The sequence below is a fragment of the Liolophura sinensis genome, chromosome 9 (assembly GCF_032854445.1).
Source record: "Liolophura sinensis isolate JHLJ2023 chromosome 9, CUHK_Ljap_v2, whole genome shotgun sequence".
Taxonomy (NCBI): Eukaryota; Metazoa; Mollusca; class Polyplacophora; order Chitonida; family Chitonidae; genus Liolophura; species Liolophura sinensis.
The window spans coordinates 2,496,338-2,518,307 of record NC_088303.1 but is presented as its reverse complement, the minus strand read 5'-3'; the positions used below and the strand labels follow the sequence as shown (position 1 = coordinate 2,518,307).

Genomic DNA, 21,970 nt, shown 5'->3' with positions numbered 1-21,970 from the left:
TTATGCTTCCTGCTCAAATGAATCAAAATTGTTATAAAGTGCAAAGGGGGGTAACTCCAATGATGAAATTTAATATTGTGGCCTTTACTGTGTGGTCGTTTACCTGGGTGTGGAATGTGTGAACTTTTGACATTGAGTTGGGATATGTGGATCTGTGTCTTGCCTTCACTAGTATATTTCATTTTTTGAGAAAAAAAAATTTATTTTAAATTTATGAATGTATTGATGATTTCTCAAATTAATGTTATATTTGGTTACATATAGACGATGTACTGTTTTTTCTCTACAGAGGGACCATGTCAACTCCCCTGACTGGTAACTACCAGGAACCATCTGTGAGGGAGAGTCTGACGCATATCTCAGGGACAGGACCACGAGACCAGTCACAGCGGGATCTTAGGGACCAATCACAGCGAGACTTTGAGGACCAGTCAAGCTCAGCCAATCAGTTCACTGTTGACAAGTCTTGTGCTTCCAGCCAGTCATCAGCATCCACAGGTCAGTCATGTCAACCATTTTAAATCTGTCCATACATAAATTTGTATACGTATGACTCAAGGGTAACCAAAATCCATACATCCAATTGCCTGTCAGAAGATTAGCTTGCCCAAATATTTGTGAAAAATACGAGTGCTAAATCGTTACAAATACTAATTGTTCTGGAATGAAACAGTGTTTATTAAGGTGCATGCACATAGACACATGGTGTTATTGATGCAGACTGTTATTAAGTTCCGCACGCACTTGTTCAGTGGTGTAAGTCAATTTTTTTTGGTGCCTGCCATCAGGGCAGCTTGCACCTCAAGTCAGCCTGCCCTCACTGGAAAGGGCCTGCCATCAAAGCCGGTTATAGCCTTAATCTACCTGCCCACATCCAGTGTTCAACAGAGCCAAATATTACCAACTAAAATCAACCTAACAAGACAAGATCTCAAACAGTCAACTAGCGATGATTTCATCCATCATCATAGATGTAGAATAGAAAGAACAATTTGCCGAGTCAGTCGATTCTAAAGGTTCCAGTCAAGGCTTGTAGGTATCATGTACACATCTGCTTTGTTGTCCATGTTTTCTGCCTGTGGCCTCAGATACAATCTGGATTTTGGATGCTCCCAATGCGGCACACGTGCACACCGTGATATTGAAAAGAAAAAAGTCTAAACTTTATCAGGTTTTCTGCATATAACTAGTCTGAAATTGACTGAAACTTACAGGAGTGATCGAAAAGACCCATCTCTTCTTCTCAGTCCACACCAGGCCTGTGTTGCTGTTTTGGGGTGGATTTTCCAGTGGATCTTTGTTTGGATTTTTCAGGGCCACATTCGTTAGAAAACGCTGCACGCCACAAAATTGCAGCTTCTCATTAGCAACAGATTTGACATTAAAAATACAAACTCTCTTGTGCCCGGCTTAGCGTACAGGATGTATGCATCATGGTTACCGTACTGCAAGGAACCGAATCACGGAGAACACAGAAAACTTCCTCACCCATTGGCGGAACTCTTGTGTGGCAGAAAATGGGTATCGAGAAATAGAGCCTATTACATGCCTGGAATGATTTTTGCCTGCATTTGGCATGCGTGCAGGTGTTAAATTGCACCACTGCTAGTTGATATGACTAGTGATTGTCTTGCTCACATTTACATGAGAAAAGGCCACTCAGTGTTAAAATAGCGGTCACAGTGACATCAACTCAAACAGAAAATAAAAGTAAATGGCCTCTATTTTATCATTGCTTTGATAGAAGAAAAAGTGACTGTTTAAGCATTTACTTGATCAAAATGCATGTATCAATGTTGTTGTTGCCAAACAGGCTGCCGTTATCGATAAGTCAGATACCAGGTGTAATTTTGGGCTAATCTGGGCAATCGGGCCTTTTTCATCATTTTGAGGCCATCAATGCATTAATTTGCATATTAATGAGCACAATTTGTATTACTGTCGCTTCTGGTGTATATGTCATTTGTGATTGTCGGGCTGAAAATAAAAAAGTGTGTGATAGCTGGTCAACCCATCAAAAACTATTTTGAGCCAAATTATTTTTCTCCCTATATCACAGTATTTATTTATTTCTTTTTAGGATCTGCTTGCAGATCATATATATTGTCAAGCAAACCTGAGGGGATGAAATAAGTGGCAACTTACCGATATATACATCTACATTCACCATTTGTGGATCCAATATGTACAGAGCACTGTCTAAAAAGAGAAGATAGTGAAGTCTTCTTGATATTTGTTTTTCAGTCTAATTATTATTTCTTATCATGCTCTTGTTAACTTCAATCTCCTGTTTTGGAAATAAATTTCACTATGACAAGGTATTTTAACCCCTGAAATGGATAAACTGATGGCCTAACATTGGAAATAGGGTTTCCTGGGCTCAAGCCTGCAGCCTTGGGTCATGCCATACCTAAAATTCAGCTCATGTTGCCTATAGACTTGACACTAGCCAACAGGCCTGTTCTGAATTACTTCCATTGTTACATGATAGTGAGTATAACCTCACACGAGATTAGGTTTTGAGATGTGAAACTATTGGAAGAGCAGACCTCACCTATTAAAGCATGTAGCATCTGGGTTATGTCACAGTGACAACTATATTTTTTGGCAACAGAATCGGCAGAAATTGTTGCAGAAATGTTCAGAGATCTTAACTAAAGGAGAATGTACATGTTTGACCGTAGTTTGCCGAAGCTGTCTGTTGTAGTTAACTGTGAGGTCAAAAGTTTTAGGTTACCTGTGAATGGATTAAAAAATTCATAACCTTTATCCTGGGCTTTCCAAATCAGTGTACAAAATTAAAGTCTATGTTAAAACTAGGTCTTCATCTAGCTTATGCCCACTGTAACTCCAAAACTTGCCATTAGCTGTTATCTCTGGTCTCACCTAACCTGAACTTACTCCTAGAAAAGCACCCTTTAGAAAAGAAAGTAATTTGTTGTGGCCCAATTGGAAAATATTCTGTTCCCTTTTAACCTTTGCTTATACAATTATCAGCTTTTGTCAAAGTTAAAACAAGAAGAACATTGTATGTTTGAACTCCAGCAAGGGAAATGTAGAGAAAGTTATGGAATGATGTTTATAGTACGGTAATTTTTTAGGCTTTTTGGACGTTTGCAAGGTGTTTATTCAAGCATATTCTGAAGGCATTATTCTGTGTAGACTGGTAAATTTACAGTTTTTGTGAAGCCCTGAAATTAGCCAATCCAATCAATGTAGTTTTGTCTCATCTTCAAAATATGCATAAATTGCACTGAAATTGAAAACTCCTTTATTGGAAGTTGTATTCCCTTGCAAAGTCAGTTTTTCTTCCATACATGGTCAGCTATTCCCTTGCACAGTCAGTTTTTCTCCCATACATGGTCAGCTATTCCCTTGCACAGTCAGTATTTCTCCCATACATGGTCAGCTATTCCCTTGCACAGTCAGTTTTTCTTCCATACATGGTCAGCTATTCCCTTGCACAGTCAGTTTTTCTTCCATACATGGTCAGCTATTCCCTTGCACAATCAGTTTTCCCCTCATACATGGTCAACTATTCCCTTGCACAATCAGTTTTCCTCTCATACATGGTCAAGTTTTCCCTTGCACAATCAGTTTTCCCCTCATACATGGTCAACTATTCCCTTTGCACAATCAGTTTTCCCCTCATACATGGTCAAGTTTTCCCTTGCACAATCAGTTTTCCCCGTACACATGGTCAACTATTCTCTTGCACAATCAGTTTTCCCCTCATGCATGGTCAAGTTTTCCCTTGCACAATCAATTTTCCCCGCACACATGGTCAAGTTTTCCCTTGCACAATCAGCTTTTCTCCCATACATGTTCAACAATTTCCTTCTACAGTCATTGTCACCCTCGCACATGGTCAACTATTCCCTTGCACATTCAGTTTTTCCCCTCATACATGTTCAAATATGATCAGTTGTTACCCAAACATCAGAATCAAGTTGTTCCCTCATACACAACTAACTATTCACTACCACATGATCATGTGTTTTTTTTTTCTTCATATGATCAAGTGTTTCTTAACTCATAATCAAGGATTCCTTCACACATTCATGAACAAGTGATCCTTCACACATGATCAAGTACTCCTTCACACATGAACAAATGTTCCTTCAAACATATCAAGTTTTTCTTCACACATATAAATGGCTCCTTCACACATGAACAAGTGATCTTTCAAACATATCAAGTTTTCCTTCATACATAAACAAGTTTTCTTTCACACATAAACAAGTTTTCCTTCACACATCATGTTTTCCTTCACGCATGATTGTGTTCCTTCACACATGGTCGAGTCTTCATTCATGAATGATCATGTTCCTTCACACATGGTCAAGTATTCCTTCATACATGATCAAGTGTTCTTTCACACATATCATGTTTTCCTTCGCCCATGATCATCTTCCTTCACACATGGCCAAGTCTTCCTTCACGAATGATCATGTCCCTTCACACATGGTCAAGTATTCTTTCATACATGATCAAGTGTTCTTTCACACATATCAAGTTTTCGTTCACACATGATCAGCTTCCCCTTCACACATGATCAAGTGTTATTGATCTTCACATATTGAAGATTAACTGTAACTCAGTTGTTTTTAACTGAATAAATAAAATACAAAATGCTTCTAGGATAGTGAATGAAAGCCAAGACACCATCTTTGTTTGATACACAATGATGTAGTTTATTGTTAAAAGTCCAAGTAACATGTGGAGGTTCAGTGGGTAGGTAACAAACATTGGGCCATGCAGAAAGCTATGGCAGCCAGTTGCCTGAGAAACGTATTTTATTTGTTTCTATGATGTCTCATACTCGGAAATGTCGATAAAACTGTACTGCTGACAGTTGAATGTTCTTGTATTGAAACAAGCTCACAAAAGTATTGTAGCGGAATTTAAGGAAATAGGATTTAAGAAATAAATTTAACATAGGGAAGTTTCATATATTCATTTCTTAATGAATTTTTACGGAAGTTTTGTTAAGATCGTTATCTGAGGCCATACTAATTAATTTACAAAGTCAGCATTTGCCGATATGGCGTGTATTTAATCTTGTAGGAAGTTTCTGAACTTACATTTATCTGTTTCACGGACGAGTAATGTTGTTGTTGTATCGGTGTTCCTGCGTATTTGGGAAAATTATAAGTATTTTTCAGCAATGTAGTGATGATAATGTAGAAGTTACGAATTTCTATGTCATTGTCTTATCGGGAAAACCTTTACCTTCTATTTTCGTTCTTGTTTCACACAGAAAATATTGTCCTCAGTTCAACCATGAAAGCAAAAGTTTTTGTTGCTACCATTTTTGTACATTTATGGTAATTTGCATGTCTGTAGAACCCACACTTGCAGGCTTTTAGAAATCAGACCAGGCTTTTCCCACCAGTTTGAAAAGGAATGTATCATTTAATACCCTTGTGTGCTTATACTTTTTGAGTAATATGGATAAAAATATGGACTTTTCAGACACTGACATTTATAGTTTGGCTTCAAAGCAAAGCCATTATTTTGGAGTTCTTGGTTGCGATCGTGATGACGTCATCTTGTCATTTGTGTTTACAAACTGTCAAAATGTCTCCTGTGACCAATCAGAGTCTCCTAATTTGGTTCATGGCTCCTCCCACACCATGTGGAAATCTATAAACAGGCTGAGTTTTCAGCGTCTGCAGATGGCTTTAGAATTTGCCTAGAGTTGACACCAAATTGCTGGTAATCATTCTCAGTAAGTAGCTATTTTATTAAGAGTGGGAAAATTTGTGTACCGTGAATTGGGAAATAGTCCCAGTATCGGGAAAAGTGATTTGTGATCCAGTTTGAGAATTCAGAGACAGTTGACACTTGGTGGGAATCAGTCCCAGGAAGCCGGGAATACAGTGTCAAAAATCTGGGAATTTTCCCAGTCCCAAAATTCTGGGATTCATCTGTCTCACGATACCTGAGAATCCAGCTCCAGTCTCAAACAAGTGGAACTTGTGAGATATCAAAAGTGGTCCACAGAGACTATATACCAGAATAAATCAACTGACCTTTGGTACCATAATTTGAGGCAGGAGTCTCATGACTTTTCCCAGTCCCAAAATTCTAGGACTCTCCAGTCTCACGGAACCTGGGAATCCAGCTCCAGTGCCATGCAAGTAGAAATTATCTGAGATATCAAAAGTGGACCACAGTGGACTATATACCAGAATAAGTCAATTGAACTTTGGTATCATAATTTGAGACAAGAGTCTCATGAGATTTTATCTCATATGACACTCAACTGGGACTTTGTCCCATATGACACTTAACTGGGGCTCTGTCCCATATGACACTTAACTGGGGCTCTGTCCCATATGACACTCAACTATTTGGTACTTGTGTCAACTGCTGGTTCCTCCCTCGTCATAATAAATATTCATCATCTGATTCACTGAAAATCTGTTGTTGGAGAACTTTCATTTCGTAGAGGAATTTCAAATCTCATGCGTAAGTCACACTGGATAATAGCCCGAGTTCAGGGAATGTTATGAAATCGGATCCAAATAGTAGCGGCGTCTCCGAGTTCAGGGGAGAAAATCCTGATTGGTTTATTCCTTTAACAAGCTTCGCTCGGCAGGTCAAATATCAAACAGGATTAAAGTGATTGAATGGTGTCGCACTCATACGTACCTGCATGCTTGAGAAGACACCGTAAGACATATAAGACAAATACCAACAACATCTGAACCGCTACAGTATGGTCACAGGTGGATAGAATAGAGGCAGTTACTTAACTAAATATCTCATCTCTTTATGGACCTCTGAATTTCTGTCAAACAGGATGACCAGTTTCAACAAACATGAGGCGGACATCAGCGGCTTTTGTACCCGACAATGTCCCTGTCCGGCCACTTATTTGCAGGCTTGCTGTTTGTTTTGCTATTTTCAGCTTGAATGTATTGTGAAATGAGTACAAGTATCCAGATTTATTCCTTTTTCAAACACCTTCTCTCTGGAAGTGATGAAGACATCTAAAGATATCAGAGGTGCTTACACTCTTTTGATGAATTACTCTTCCATTAGAAGCATTAGTGGTTTTGATGGAGCAGATTTCTAGGTAGTTTAAAGTTGTGTTGATTTCAGTATATGTATTAAACATTATGTAGTGCTGTTAACGTTTCTGCCCAAGAAGAACAGTGCACTGGATAGACTGATACCCAGAGTTATTTCCCCTGAACTGTGCTTTCTCACCTGTATGGGCAAATAGCATTGTATTGTCATACATGTGTGTTATGTTGACATTAACTTATGCTGGGTGCAATCACTAGCTGTCTTGCAATTGGTACACACATATAGAGGTGCAAAACTCGTGCATCTCAGCGGTGGACAGGGTTTTTGTAAATTCCTTGGTGCCAGTATTACATGCTTGACTACTCTTGCGTGTCCAATTGCGCGGTTTAATAGTCATTGAAGATCACTTGTTTTCTGCCAGTATGATGATATGTCTGTTCATCACGTGTTGAAGTGTTCGTCAGTAGCTTGCCAGAGGTTGCTGGATTACTCTGGGCACTCCGGTGCCCTCCACCTGACCACTGTGACATACAAGTGAAAACAACAAATGTTTAGAGGGTCCTCCTCGAAGTTCGAAAATCTGGGATCAAACTTGGGCCAGGTAATACCAAAGACTTTAAAAATGGTACTTGTTGCTGCCTCTCTTGGCACTCAGCATTAGGAGGTTAGAGCAAGGAAACATGACTGGCTGGCCCAGCGTCAGTATAATGTTACTGGGTGGTGTCTTGTCTGGTGTCTTGGGCGTGATACCTCAGTATCAGCAGCACTTAGCAGCATGGACTCTCCCTGCCACAAGAAAACTCAGTTTATGTACACACACCTAATGACTCCTTGTCATCACATGACTGAAAACATGTTAAGTACAATCTAAAAACCCCAAGCATACAAGCATGGAATAAATAGATGAATAAAGAATCCATTATAGCAAATAAGACAGATTGGATACCTCAGTGGTGGCTTGAAGAATTCCTGATGGAAAATGTAGCCTCGCTAAACGTTATTTGTGTTGGTAGTAGTGTGTAAAAAGTAGAATTTTTTTAAGAGGATGTTTTGTAGTTGCATGTTAACATGAAGTGGTATGTGTGGGTTATGAGATGCAAGTTTATCAGCACAGGTGTTCACATTTCAAACAGGTAAATCAACATCACATTTTCCTGTGGTGTTTAATCAGATGAACTTGCCAGATAAGGTTTTTGTTAAAGTGAAAGTACAGGTATTAAGAGAGCATGCATAGATGTTTTATAATTGTGAACTTAATCTATTGTCTTCACAGAAAAGCCCCTTACAAAAGGAAAAATAGCACAGATGTACATATTGTATGTTTGTGTTACTTTTATAAATAATGTCATTGTTCCAGTTTTAGTCGTTGCAAGTTTGAATACAAACTATATTTTTAACGCATTGCCAGCGAACCGTATATTTAGTCCTAGAGTTATGTTGTACTATACATAGAAATGAGCCATTGTGCTGAGATTAAGTTACTGTAGAAAATATGAGATGTATACTTGAAGGTTGAAGGTCAGGTCTAAAAGCTGTAGACATCTAATATATGGCAGCTCAAGAGAAGTGGTTTTTCTTGTACTAAGGATATAGGTGGACTTTGATTATCTGCAGGCCAGCCTTGTCAAACAGGTACAAAGGCATTCAGAACAGCGGCTTGTTTTTCCTGGAGAGAGTCAGTAAGGGCAGTCATTTGTGAGGGTGCTGAAACACTTGTGTTCAGGTAACTCTGAGGTGCCAGGTACAGGCCGTACAATTTTAGGCAGATTAAGTGAGCCAGGTAATGTGACACTCTTGCTAGAGGTAAAGGAACTCATGTAGGTTTTACCTCTGTAGACAGACAGCTATCAATGCTGTGGTTGACAAGGCTTGCTGTTATGACCCAGACCATCTTGCCCGTCCCGAGGTGCGTGGGTGGTGGTGCGACAACAAGCCATGACAAGGTCGATTACAGAGTCTGAATAATACCCACTCCTGACTATAGTGCAACAACGCTGTGAACATTAGACATTTGTGCTGCTGTAGGCTGCTCAAACTCGTCTCCTGTCAGATCGGGTTATGGTATTGATTGTTAAACCTGTTAGCAAAGGTGTTTGTGGCCTAGTCGCTGAGGGACATGGTTTGAGGGTGACCAGAATGTGAAAAGCGCTCAAATCCATACTGATCAACTTTATGTAAGTACACATTGCTGCTGGTGGTGAGAGAATTTCGGATATTTTATGTCTGATTAGTTTGTTCTGCATGTACTGTATGTCCATTGGAGATGGTTGAATAAGGTGAAAGCTGTGAAAGATGACCTTAGGTACAAAGTTTACTTCACCTTGAAGTTTTTATTGTCCTGTATAATTCATACATGGTAAACGTTAATCAAGATGTACGTAATTTTTTATGTAATTGTATTTATGGTATGTTAAATACATTTCTAGCACCTTTTGTATTTGATCTGTACACAGTTGTGGAGAATTAGAAAAAGTGTATTAAATCTAAATTACTTGATCAAAAGATCCTTATTTTAAGTTCAGCTGTTCTCCTCATTATGTTTTGTCAGGTGCTTGTAACTATTGCTATCGTAACAAAAAATTTTCTAATGTTGACGTTGTTGTGCAGTGTTGCCTGAAGATGAAGTGCTCCTATGTCGTGTATCTGTTTCAGTTTGAAATTGCAGCAGTTGATGCAGTGTTTATTACTTCAGTACACACTGAATTTATGACAAATGGATGTATATCTTTGTTACATATGAGTGAACGGCGCGTCATGTTGGTAACCTATTTGATAACACCTGTACAATAGTATATTGTCTTTGTAGAAATCACAGAACACATTCTCTCGTAAAGTGTTTGGCAAGAGGAAGAGCACTATGCAGGATTTTTAACTCGGTAAAAACATGTCCCATTTTATGTTGTAATGGGGTAGAATAAAACTGTTTGTCTTTGACAGTCTTTGAGGTCACCTATACACTTCACCAGCTGTGGCAAATGTGGGTTGATGTCATGTGGTTTGACCAATAGCTCTCTGACAGATTGACCGTGCCCACCCCGGTACTCACACACTCAACCAGCTGAGGTGCTTGAAAGAGTGCCTTACGACCAGATTAAACCGATACATGCACATAAGAACTTTTGTCCACAATAGCTTGTGGCCAATTTCTGTGTTTGTAAAAGTATCCTACTGCCAGTTACCACATTTGTTCATCACCATGACCATTTGCAACGTTTGTATGAGTCACCATGGTCAGTTGCAACATTTTACAGATACATATACCATGGCCAGTTGCAACATTTTAAAGTCACATATGGCCTCTTGTTATATTTGTCAGAGTAGTTGTTGTCCAGATGTTGCATTTGTGATATTTCCCCACTACCAGTTGCAACATTTTAGAGTCACCATGACACTTGTAATATTTGTCAGAGTAGTTGTTGTCCAGATGTTGCATTTGTGATATTTCCCCACTACCAGTTGCAACATTTTAGAGTCACCCATGACATTTGTAATATTTGTCAGAGTAGTTGTTGTCCAGATATTGTAAAGTGCTTTCAGTCAGATTACCAGACCTGTACATGCATAGAAAGTTAAACATTTGTTAAGAGTGCTCGTGCTAAGTAGTAGCTCATTACTAGCTGTCGTTTTAGTAAGTGTAGCTCATTACTGGCTGTCGTGTTAGTAAGAGTAGCTCATTACTGGCTGTCGTGTTAGTAAGAGTAGCTCATTACTGGCTGTCGTGTTAGTAAGAGTAGCTCATTACTGGCTGTCGTGTTAGTAAGAGTAGCTCATTACTGGCTGTCGTGTTAGTAAGTGTAGCTCATTACTGGCTGTCGTGTTAGTAAGTGTAGCTCATTACTGGCTGTCGCGTTAGTAAGAGTAGCTCATTACTAGCTGTCATGTTAGTAAGAGTCAAGCAACCCATCGTCATTGTCTGTGTTTTACCTACAGTTAGGTCAGCAACCCATCATCGTTGTCTGTGTTTTACCTACAGTTACTGGCTGTCGTGTTAGTAAGAGTAGCTCATTACTAGCTATCGTGTTAGTAAGAGTAGCTCATTACTAGCTGTTGTATTAGTAATTGTAGCTCATTACTAGCTGGCCATGCAGACGAGAGACCTGGGATCAAAAATGGGTCGGTGGTACCAAAGATTTTAAAAATGGTATTTGTTGCTGCCTTGCTTGGTGTTCAGCACTGGGATATTAGAGCAAGGAAACAGGACTTGTCGTCGAGGTGTGACGATATGTGACTGGGTGGGTGTCATGTCTGTGTCTTCGGCTTTATACTCTAGTGATGTCAGCACTTTGGCGACATGGACCCACAGTGCCATAAGAAGACACAGTATATGTGCACACACCTAAGGACTCCTCATTGTCATATGCCTGAAAAATTGTAAAATAAGACCTAAAACCCCAAGAATACATACATACACACATTATTAGCTTCTGTGTTAGTAAGAGCAGCTCATCGCTAGCTGCAGTGTTTTTAAGATTAGCCATTGTCATTTGTTGTATATGTGTATGAGTAGCTCATTGTCAGTTTCAGATTTTGAGAGAGTAGCCCCAACAGTTGTAATGGGTTTGTAAGCATGTGTGATTGCAGAGTACATGTACATGTAGCACAGGGGCCTGTTGCCAGGTACTGTGTTTGTTGTTAAAGTATTGGTTTAAGGGTTTATCTGTGTAATGTAATGTTAGTCTGTGGAAGAGCAACCCATCATCATTGTCTGTGTTTTACCTACAGTTAGGTCAGCAACCCATCATCATTGTCTGTGTTTTACCTACAGTTAGGTCAGCAACCCATCATCATTGTTTGTGTTTTACCTACAGTTAGGTCAGCAACCCATCATCATTGTCTGTGTTTTACCTACAGTTAGGTCAGCAACCCATCATTTTTTGTCGATGTTTTACCTGCAGTTAGTTCAGCAACCCATCATCATTGTCTGTGTTTAAACCTATAGTTAGGTTAGGAACCCATCATTTTTTGTCGGTGTTTTACCTGTAGTTAGGTCAGCAACCTATCATCATTGTCTGTGTTTTACCTACAGTTAGGTCAGCAACCTATCATCATTGTCTGTGTTTTACCTATAGTTAGGTCAGCAACCTATCATCATTGTCTGTGTTTTACCTATAGTTAGGTCAGCAGCCCATCATCATTGTTGTGTTCTACCTACAGTTAGGTCAAGCCAGTTTTGTTTTTGCCTCTGTCTGCGTTCTTGTTGTGAAGGTAATAGAATTTTGCCTGTTTTCCCACAGAGAGCATGTTCCTCAGTGCAGCTGTAGAATATCAGAGGAGTGAGATACCTTCAGGCATAAAGCGCCACTTTGCTAAATGTTTCAAATGGGATAATCTGACTAGACTTGCAGTCCAATCAATACACATTAGTGCCTTGTTGAATTGAACTTTCTGCATAGTATCTAGAAAGCATTCATTTGACATACAATATGTACTGTCTTTATAAAGTTATCTTTACCAACAAACATACATGAAAGGTGTTATGCTGGGTAGTATCTGAATTAGCACCTTTATATCTGTATGTGTCTGTTACATATGTCATGACATCAAGAAGAAAGTAATTATTGATTTTTCATGAGAGTAAAGCTATGAATGTGTGGAACACAACCTCAATTGAATTGCTGAACCCTCCCGGTTAGATTTCATTGTTTCTGTTTAAGACTGAAAATGTTAACCACAGCCTTTTTCACCCTGAATGTGGTTTTTCAGCTTGGAATTTGACTACTAATTATTGTAAATGTGAACACTAATGTACATTTTGAACTGTCAAAAATAGTGATGTTTTTTTTTTCTGTCAATCAGTGTCCATCAGATATTATGGGAATTTTTATGTGAATATACTGCATACATGTAGCTATAACATGAATTGTTATGCAGTTTACAAGTACCTACCTATACACATGTTTTTGTGGGGTGATCCTGTGGGGTGATCCTGCGGGGTGATCCTGCGGATTGAATAGGATTTTTCTGTGAATTACTTGATCATTCATGTCCTTATCAAACATCTAGATCTAGGATAGATTTGTTTCAAGTTGGCTCAAAAGGAGGGGGAAAAAAATTCTTATCGCAATACTTGGTTCTGGAAAGGAAGCAGAAAAATGGGATTAATGTATGTTGCCTGGGGGTACATCAAAGAGCAGTATTCTGATGGATGTGGGGAGATAGTCTGGAACAATTAGGGGGAGCTGTGCTAAGGCTTCATTGTTGAAAGGTCTTATGGTATGGAGTACCTGGGAGAAGCAGGAAATGTTTCCCTTGTAATAAATCTGACCTTTGCTGATTACCTGGAGTGGCCATGAGTCTTAAATGAGTTCTTGGGGCTTTATACCTGGAAATCTGGGGCTGTTCGGAGCTGGAGTCTAACTATAGAAGCATGGCCTGACCCCCCAGGCTGGGTGCTAAGAAGAGGTGGACATCTCTGGCGGGCTGACCATCAGGATGAGCTTGATATATGGGTTAGTGGAACACTGCACCATCTAGGTCACTCTATTGCTTCAAAGCATTTCCTCTAAAGATTAAGTAATTTTCTTGTGATGGATGTCTGAGGATGTGATGAAGATATTTCTTCTTTTGAAAGGAAGCTTTGATACACAGGTGTAGTCCGCAGGTAGTGAAACTGCTAGGGCGCTTCAGGTCGTGAAATCCCCCTACAAACCCACTGACCTAACACATTCTCCTCAAGGGTGACTTTTTCTTGATAGTGCTCTCCATAGAGTGATTACTAGCATTATGGCTAGTATGACTTTTTTAAACTAAAATTTCTGTGTCTTGAACATGGGTTGTTGGATTCTTGCACTGGCCAATATTAAATGCATAATTTGACAAAGCGTGATGTGTTTGACACCCGACTGGAAATAGATCTGAATGAGGTGCAGGTGAGTAGGGTCTATAGTGTCAGCTTTGGTTGCAAGGAAATGTGACACTTCAGTATTTAAATTTTTCATTATTTAATGGAGCAGAATTATATCTAATTATATTAATTAAATTCTCGTGTCTGGATGAATTTCTAATTGTTCTTGTCTGAGAAATTTGATCGTCTCCTCCTTCATTGTTTTTCTGTACCTGAACTGATTGGCATTCGTGCAGCTGTTCTCTTTTATGTTAAAATGAAAGTGTACCATTTTATCTGAGGTAATGCTCTGCTTTATGCCAGTTGATCTGCTTTACACTAGTTGGATTGCTTTACACAAAAATACTGTACAATGCACACATTCCTTTGCGTTAATACCAGTTTAATTCTCAGCATTACCACAGCTACTGTACTTTGTAGTAGTGACAGTTGCTCTTCTTTGCCATAGCTTCATCCTCGATGCGTCTTTCAGTGAAGTTGTTCTTTGTTTCAGTGGTTGTCTTTGCTCTGTGATATGTCCAGGTTGTTTTTGTGTGCTTCATTAATTGGCTATAGCTCAGTTAGTTTGGCATTATGTTATGTGGTATTTTCATAAATTATTAGCATGCCCAATTAGAAATTGATCTAGTAAGTAAAGAAACACTTCAGTTTTGCATCCTATTATTTAATTTTAATTGGTTTAATCATGATTAGTTGTTCACTGACCATGTCGTCCTTTTGTTGTAGATAGCTGAAGAATCCTGTGTTTTTTGGCTCTCGTATTGGAGGATACAAATTAAAATCCAGGCCTGGGATTATGAAATGATCTTAGACTCAAGTCAAAATTTCAAATTAATTTAAGATTGTTTTTTTCTGATTTAAATAGGTCAAAATTTTTGCTTAATTTTAAAGTTTTGACTTAAGTCTAAGATCGCTTCATGATATAGGTGGTGCTATGGGGTTGTTTCCATTCCATATTTTGAAAGTGTATCATAATAATGATGATTCCTCAACAGCAAGTCTCAAAAGTGTTATTATAAATTGAAAAGCATTACACTGAGGTAAAAGAAGCACAAGGAAAATTTTTAAACTGATCAAAATTATTGACTGGCAGTCAACAGGACTGATAACCATGAATGGTTGGCAAAAAGACTGATTGCTAAGCATAATTGTTTTGACACATGAGGTAAAGTTACCCAACTCAACATTTTGGCTATAAAGAGGCCTACTATCTTGAATGAGTAGGCTTGTCAAACAGATTTTAATTTCTTCCTCTCATACATGTATACAGGGGCTTGGCACATACATTAGTTACCTTTAGCAAGTTATGACAGAATTGCTCTCAGTTCTTTTTTAAAGCTTATCAAGGGAATGTTCCATTGTTTGGTTGAATTCTTTCTTAGCACTTTTGGATCATTGAAGGCTAAAAGTAATGAAAGCCTCATGATGTACATGGACCACTAAGCCAAGAAACTAAGCAGTTTGGAGTATCTGGCCTATTATGTGTGAACCAACCAGTGAGATTATCACAGAAACATAAGCAGATGTTGTTATGGCCATGCAGGCCACTGGCCACACATCTGGTCAGGAATGTAAGGCGTAGCGTGAGGCCAGTCTAGTGGCCAGGGCACCTGTTGAGATCTGACATAGCCATCACCCAAGAGCAGAGAATGGCTGGTCAGCTACTGAGCCACAGAACTAATCTGTGCAAGCTCTGTTCGGTTTTCCCCACACCATCATTGGGGCTTCTTGCTTTGTACCATTGTGACAGTCAAAAGACTGGGAATTAGCCTCAGCTCAGCTTGTCTTCCTTGTGCCACTAGCACAACTGATGGATTTTTCTTCTGAGGCAGTATTTAGCTCAGTGGAGGTCATCTACAGGTTAATGGGTTTGTTATTAACCCATAGAATCTTGTCCAATCACCATAGCTCACACCGTGTATGGCGGAAATATTGTGTGCCAGCACCAGGCAGTGTCTTCTGTGATAAGAACAAGAGGATGGCACATGTGAAACTAGAATGTATCAGTACTGGCCATTGGTATAGTCTTCCACAGTTGTAAGGCAAGGAATGTTGGTGTGTGCAGTCAGCATGTTTCTCAGACCAGAACAAGAACATTAGCTTTGATTTTGAAGTTTCTTGTATAAAGACTACATATCAGTAGTCTGCTGGTGTCCATGGTTGGGTGTAAATTAAGTATATACTGTTTTATGAATACAGACATTTAGTCATGGTTACAGTGAAAAGAAATTAAATTATCACAGTTGTATTCATGTATGTATTTATTTATTTTTTAATTTTTTACTCAAGAATTTTTCAGTTTTACAAACCCCGTCAATGGTGGAGGAACTAGACAGAGCTTCTGGTTTTAAGTTCCTCTTTGGTTATGAACGTTCAAATCAGCTGAAACAAGTCTTCAACCAAGTGAACAAATAAAGGTTCCAAGCTATTTATTTGTACTTTAACCTTGCAAAATTGCCTTTTTCTGGTATCGAACAGTTGTACCTGTTTGCATACTATTTACAAACTGTTGACGGTTATGCAAGTGGTAGCAAGACCTATTTCCAGAAGTTGGTGATGACCTGTAAAAGCTTCCCATGATGTGGGCCAATAAGGCAGTCTGTGTGAACAGCATTACCTGGATGTGCACACATACAGTTTGTGTTTTGTTGAGTACACATGTGCTATACTATGTGCAGAATGTTGTTGTACTGTCTCTTGTCCCAAACATATCATAAGTAGGTTTGTAAACAAAGCCTGCGTGTTGTTATGCTCGTTGTGAACTGTGGTGGTAATTATATTGATGAATAAGAGGATGTGTTGTAAGGGCGAACTCCTGGGAGAGTGGAAAGGTTGTGTGGAGATTAGCTGGGTGTAACAAAGCCTTTGTTTTTAAATCCAGGATGGCTTGCATTAGTCACATACCCTGTGACTTGAAAACAGTCCTGTACCTTGTTCTTTCTGCTCGCACCTTCTCTTTGATCCTGCAGCTTATAAGACACGGACTTAAGTACTGAATAGCCTACTTTCACTTCTCATTTAAAAACACAGCTTCAAGCAACTTTTAATAGAACTTGTCCATTTTATGCAGGGTGACACAGTACAATGAAGCATGAGATTGCAAAGTACACTTCTCTGATCTGTGCAGAAGTAGTATGTGGTAATTGCACAAAGAAGCATGAGATTGCAATGTACTTTTCTTTGATCTGTGCAGAAGTAGTATGTGATAATTGCACAAAGAAGCATGAGATTGCAAAGTACACTTCGCTGATCTGTGCAGAAGTAGTATGTGATAATTGCACAAAGAAGCATGAGATTGCAAAGTACACTTCGCTGATCTGTGCAGAAGTAGTATGTGATAATTGCACAAAGAAACATGAGATTGCAAAGTACACTTCGCTGATCTGTGCAGAAGTAGTATGTGATAATTGCACAAAGAAGCATGAGATTGCAAAGTACTTTTCTTTGATCTGTGCAGAAGTAGTATGTGATAATTGCACAAAGAAGCATGAGATTGCAAAGTACACTTCGCTGATCTGTGCAGAAGTAGTATGTGATAATTGCACAAAGAAGCATGAGATTGCAAAGTACACTTCGCTGATCTGTGCAGAAGTAGTATGTGATAATTGCACAAAGAAACATGAGATTGCAAAGTACACTTCGCTGATCTGTGCAGAAGTAGTATGTGATAATTGCACAAAGAAGCATGAGATTGCAAAGTACACTTCGCTGATCTGTGCAGAAGTAATATGTGATAATTGCACAAAGAAGTTTCTGTAGTTCTTATCCTTGTATTGAATGTGGCATTCCACTGAACATGAGAAAGGCCAAAAAAAATGACAGGTATAGGGTATCAGCCCCTGGATAATACAAATCCAGCCTGAAGCAAAAAGTTGCAACAATTTTGTTTGCCTTCGTCTTGATATTTCAATAATAGTTAAATGAAAAACATGTGCATAATGTACACATGTATACAGGCGCTTAAAACAGTGTCAAACCAGAAGGCTTTTCAGTGTTTGTGTTCTCCTTTTACTCATGATGTTTTTGTTTTTCATAAGGTAAAGCCTTCGTAATTGTTATTTGGACTTGGCTTCAGTTATGACTTGATGAACTGAGAAGTAAACCAGCTGCTTGTGCATAAACAAGACTATATCTCTTGAAGCCATACAACTTCGTACTACAATAATTCTTCGACCTGTTTGCAAGGTGTTTATAGTCAAGGATAATATGAAGGCATTATTCTGTGTAGACTGATAAAATTATTCTTTTTGTGAAGCGCTGAAATTGGCTGATGGTACCAATGGGAGTTTTGTCTCCTAAATCAAATTTAAGGTGTGCATAAATTGCACTGAAAGATGAGGAATTATGGTAGTTCTTTGTTTGCAGCTAAGGGTCTTAGCAGTTTCCAGCTTATTGTTGCTGTTTATTGTTGCTGTTATTGTAAAGAACTGAGTTTAGTGAGTGTCCTGGTAAAAGCTGATTAATTTTTAACAGTGAAGAATTGAAAAGATTTATTTCTGAAAGTGAAATGTTCCAGTGTTGTAAAGAGAGTGTGGATATGGCTGAGTGTAGTGGTAAAGTTTACAGCGTATGTTTCTCTTCCTCACCCTATTGAGACTGTGGCATATGAGCATGGATTAGTCATAAGCCAAGAACTCTTGTATAGATAGGAACAGTGGATAGTCATCGGTGCCACCAGTTGACCTACTGAATGCTTTGCTGAATTCACCATTTACTTGTTTACTGATACCTTGCCAAGCTGTCCTTTTCTGTGATAGCCTCATGCTAATAAAATATCTGGCAATTTTCCCCATGCTTTTTTTTTTCTCCACATCATTCTACAATGTTGTTGAATTGGGTGTGAGTAGTACAGCTAACCAGTTGAGGATGTGAGGTGGATGTGATCCCATGACACAACAACAGTAATTGATGCTGCTCCAGTGAGGCATGGGACCAAGAATGTAACCCACAAGTTTGCAGGGCTTGCCATTGTTTATACTTTTGTTATTTATATGTACAGTAGTCAGACCTGTCAAATCCCCTGCCAGCAGCCCCCATTTATGTTGTAAAGTGAAAGTAAAGGCCAGTGTCAGGTGGGCACTTTCTGTGCATTCTGTTTACTACTTTATGATTGATAGGTTTTTTCCGTGTGTGGGGGAAAATGTGTAGAACTAGGGCATGTAGCTTTGTGCCTCTGAGAAACATTCCCATGTTCTTGGCCTGGGACCTCTGTAGATGCAATCTGGACTGGGGGATTTATCACCATTGACTGGTGACAGTCTGTACTGGATCTGGGGTTCAAATCCAGTGTGGAGTTGTTGCAAACTGTTTACCTGTACATGCATATATTGTCTCATGTACAAATGTTATCTTGTCATTTCACTGTTAACACTTATCCCCCTTTTGAATTGTTGTTATTGCTGTTGTCGTTGACAGGTCACTTGACTCTATGGAACTACAAATACCCTGTTCTGAAGGTAATCTTTAGTCTGTTGTAGATCCGCAACAATACAACAGCTAACTGGTAAGAGTTAGAAGACCTGAATAAGGCCGGGAATCTACCATTTAGGTGGTTGGGGCTAGGAAACTTACAAAAGGGCTGAATTAGTAGTATAGTGTAGTGCTGAATTAGTAGGAACTTGTTGACTAGCGTACGCCTTTGCAGACGCGGACCCGCCCAAACCAAACCGGCAAACCTGTTCACTGATTGTCAATAAATGTTCAGAACTGCATTCCCTGTGTTTGTTCTTTCTTGGCGTGTGCCTGGCGTTTGGTTTGAACTCTGAGCCAAGACTCGGTCTCACAACGCCCTATTCCTAGAAGTTTATTGTGTTCTGTAACAGAGTGAGTCAGTTACTAGACCTGTCTCATGAGACATGGGGTCATTGCCATTCTTGAACAGGTAATGTTTTAGGTATTCTTCCTAACATTGTTCATGGGGTCTTTGTAGCAGTAATGGCTGATGGTAACTCTCGTGTGGTCTTCAGTGAAGGTCGCAATAATAAAAAAAAATCCACTTGGAATCAATGTACCTGTATTATTATGTATCTTTTAAGTAATTTTTGAATTGAAATATGTCAGTACTTATGTTATTCCTGTTGGTCATTCAGGTTTAATACCAATGAGTGACAAGTCTGTGCATAGCTCAAGTCTTAAGGTACATGTGTGGCCAACTTGGTGGTATAGGGGTTAGGAATCAGTTACATCAGATCTAAGAATTGCACAGATGTCTCTGGAAATAAAAAGTTGCCAGGTCAAACAAAAGCATTTACAAGCCAAAAAAAAAGACATGAGCACTTTTGTATATCTCTTGTGAAAGCCTTTCTCAAATGCAAGTTTGCTCATCGTTTTGTTTTATGATTATCACTAAATGGCAAGTCCTTGTTCATAAATAATATATATCATGATGCTGTTGCAGAGTTTCTTTTTTTTTTTTTTTTTCGTTATGAAGAGATGTTAACGTATATCTGTTGATGGTGTTTGGGCACACACAGATTTGGAGATACTGTTTTGGCAGTGGTAGTGTGTACTGATACAACCGATGTGTTAAGAGAGTGATTCATGCTCCTGAGAAGCTCTCAGTGGTCGTTTCTTATAGAAGGTTAGAAGCAGGGTTTATGTTTTTATAGATGTGGAGCAGAGATTTACGACAGCAGGTTTGCTACTTGTCATGCTGCTAGTGGAAATGTAGTTCTGCTCCTTGTGGCCCCATGGTTTCACCCAGATAGTCCATCATATACTACATGACAAATTTCATCAAGTTTTCCATGTGTAAACATGTAATGAAAACGTATATAAAACATCTGCCTCAAAATAAAATGATTTGCAACATGAGAATGTATAGGCTTCTTTTATGTGGGATGGGGGAGCAGGGGAGGGGTGGAGGGTAATTTGGGGATTTTGTAATGCTGGGTATTCTCTTTGTGGTACTTGGATGATACTTGGCATGAGAAACAAGAACTGGTATGCTTAAATTTCTATGTCGTACCAAAAAATCGAAAGTCTTGTAGCCATTGGAAAAAGGGCCAAGTAGGTAACAGGTTTAACTCAATCTTAAATTATGCAATATTTCCCAGGATTACAGTTGAAAAGTGAAATATATTGGTGTTAAAGAATAAATCAAATATAGAAACCAACACTTACATGTAGATCAGCTTTCACTACTAAGACAAATGTGAGCTTGTAGTCTAAACTATCAGACTTGCATTAGATGAGTTTTATACCTAAACTCTTTGAACAAGCTGTATGGTTTAAATGGTGTGAATGGAGAAAGGCCATATCCTGTGTACTTTGAATACAGTTCAAGTGTGAATCACTCTGGATCAATAAACAATTTAGTGCAGTGCACCAGTTGTTCCATAGAGTCAGAAATTTGCCGTTTGTGAATGAAACTTTGCAGAAGAGTTTCAAACTCTAACCTTTTGTGACGGGCGGCTATTCAGTGAACAAGGTACAAGTGATGCTGCTTGTGCTACAATCATGTATAGTAAGTGGAAGTCCACCCATTAAATAGTTTTGCTGAGAAGCTGGTATATAAGACTGTGAACAGTGACGGGTTGTTTTGGTCTTGATCCAGATTGTTATCAGCTTTACTCATCATAACACATGACTGAGTAACAGTTGTAGGGCTGATGCTGTGCTTTTACCCAGAACCGCTAAGGCAGAGAATAGTACCGCACTAGGTGCACCACATCCCCCATGCGCAGCCAGCAGCGTAGCTTTGGCGTGTGTGTGTGTGCTGGCGTGTGTGTGAAATACTTGGCTGGCCCAGTCATGCATTTAGGCCATAGCTGAATGCTGACATCACTTATAGCCTAGAATGTACTGGCGTTTTTTTCAGACTTCGGGGCCCCAGATGGGGGTAATCGCTGCTTCACTCTATTCGTGCATATGCATGTATTTCATTAGACAAAAAGTCACTATCTCAGTTGGCAGACACAAATATATTTCCACCACAGAAAACATGTAACTTGTTTGCCTCTCGTATTATTCTCTCTCGTTATGTGTGTACTTTCAACATGCTGAAGTGATCTTTCATTATTCTTCATCTTAGTCTTTTGTCAGGTTGAATTTTAATTGCATATAAGTTATGCCCTCTTATTATCTCAT

At 39.0% G+C, this 21,970-nt stretch overlaps 1 protein-coding gene across 3 annotated transcripts in view; it reads left to right on the top strand.

The window, feature by feature from the left end:
- Positions 1 to 21,970, top strand: part of LOC135475399 (ataxin-1-like) — a 69,699-nt gene that overhangs the window by 2,056 nt on the left and 45,673 nt on the right. The window contains exon 2 of one of the 3 annotated variants that reach the window (XM_064755275.1): positions 290 to 498. In XM_064755275.1, the coding sequence (XP_064611345.1) occupies positions 297 to 498 (202 nt within the window). In that variant the 5' untranslated portion in view covers positions 290 to 296. Of the gene's footprint in view, positions 1 to 289; positions 499 to 9,008; positions 9,236 to 21,970 lie in introns of those variants that run through there. The other 2 variants (XM_064755280.1, XM_064755279.1) reach the window with 2 other exon arrangements.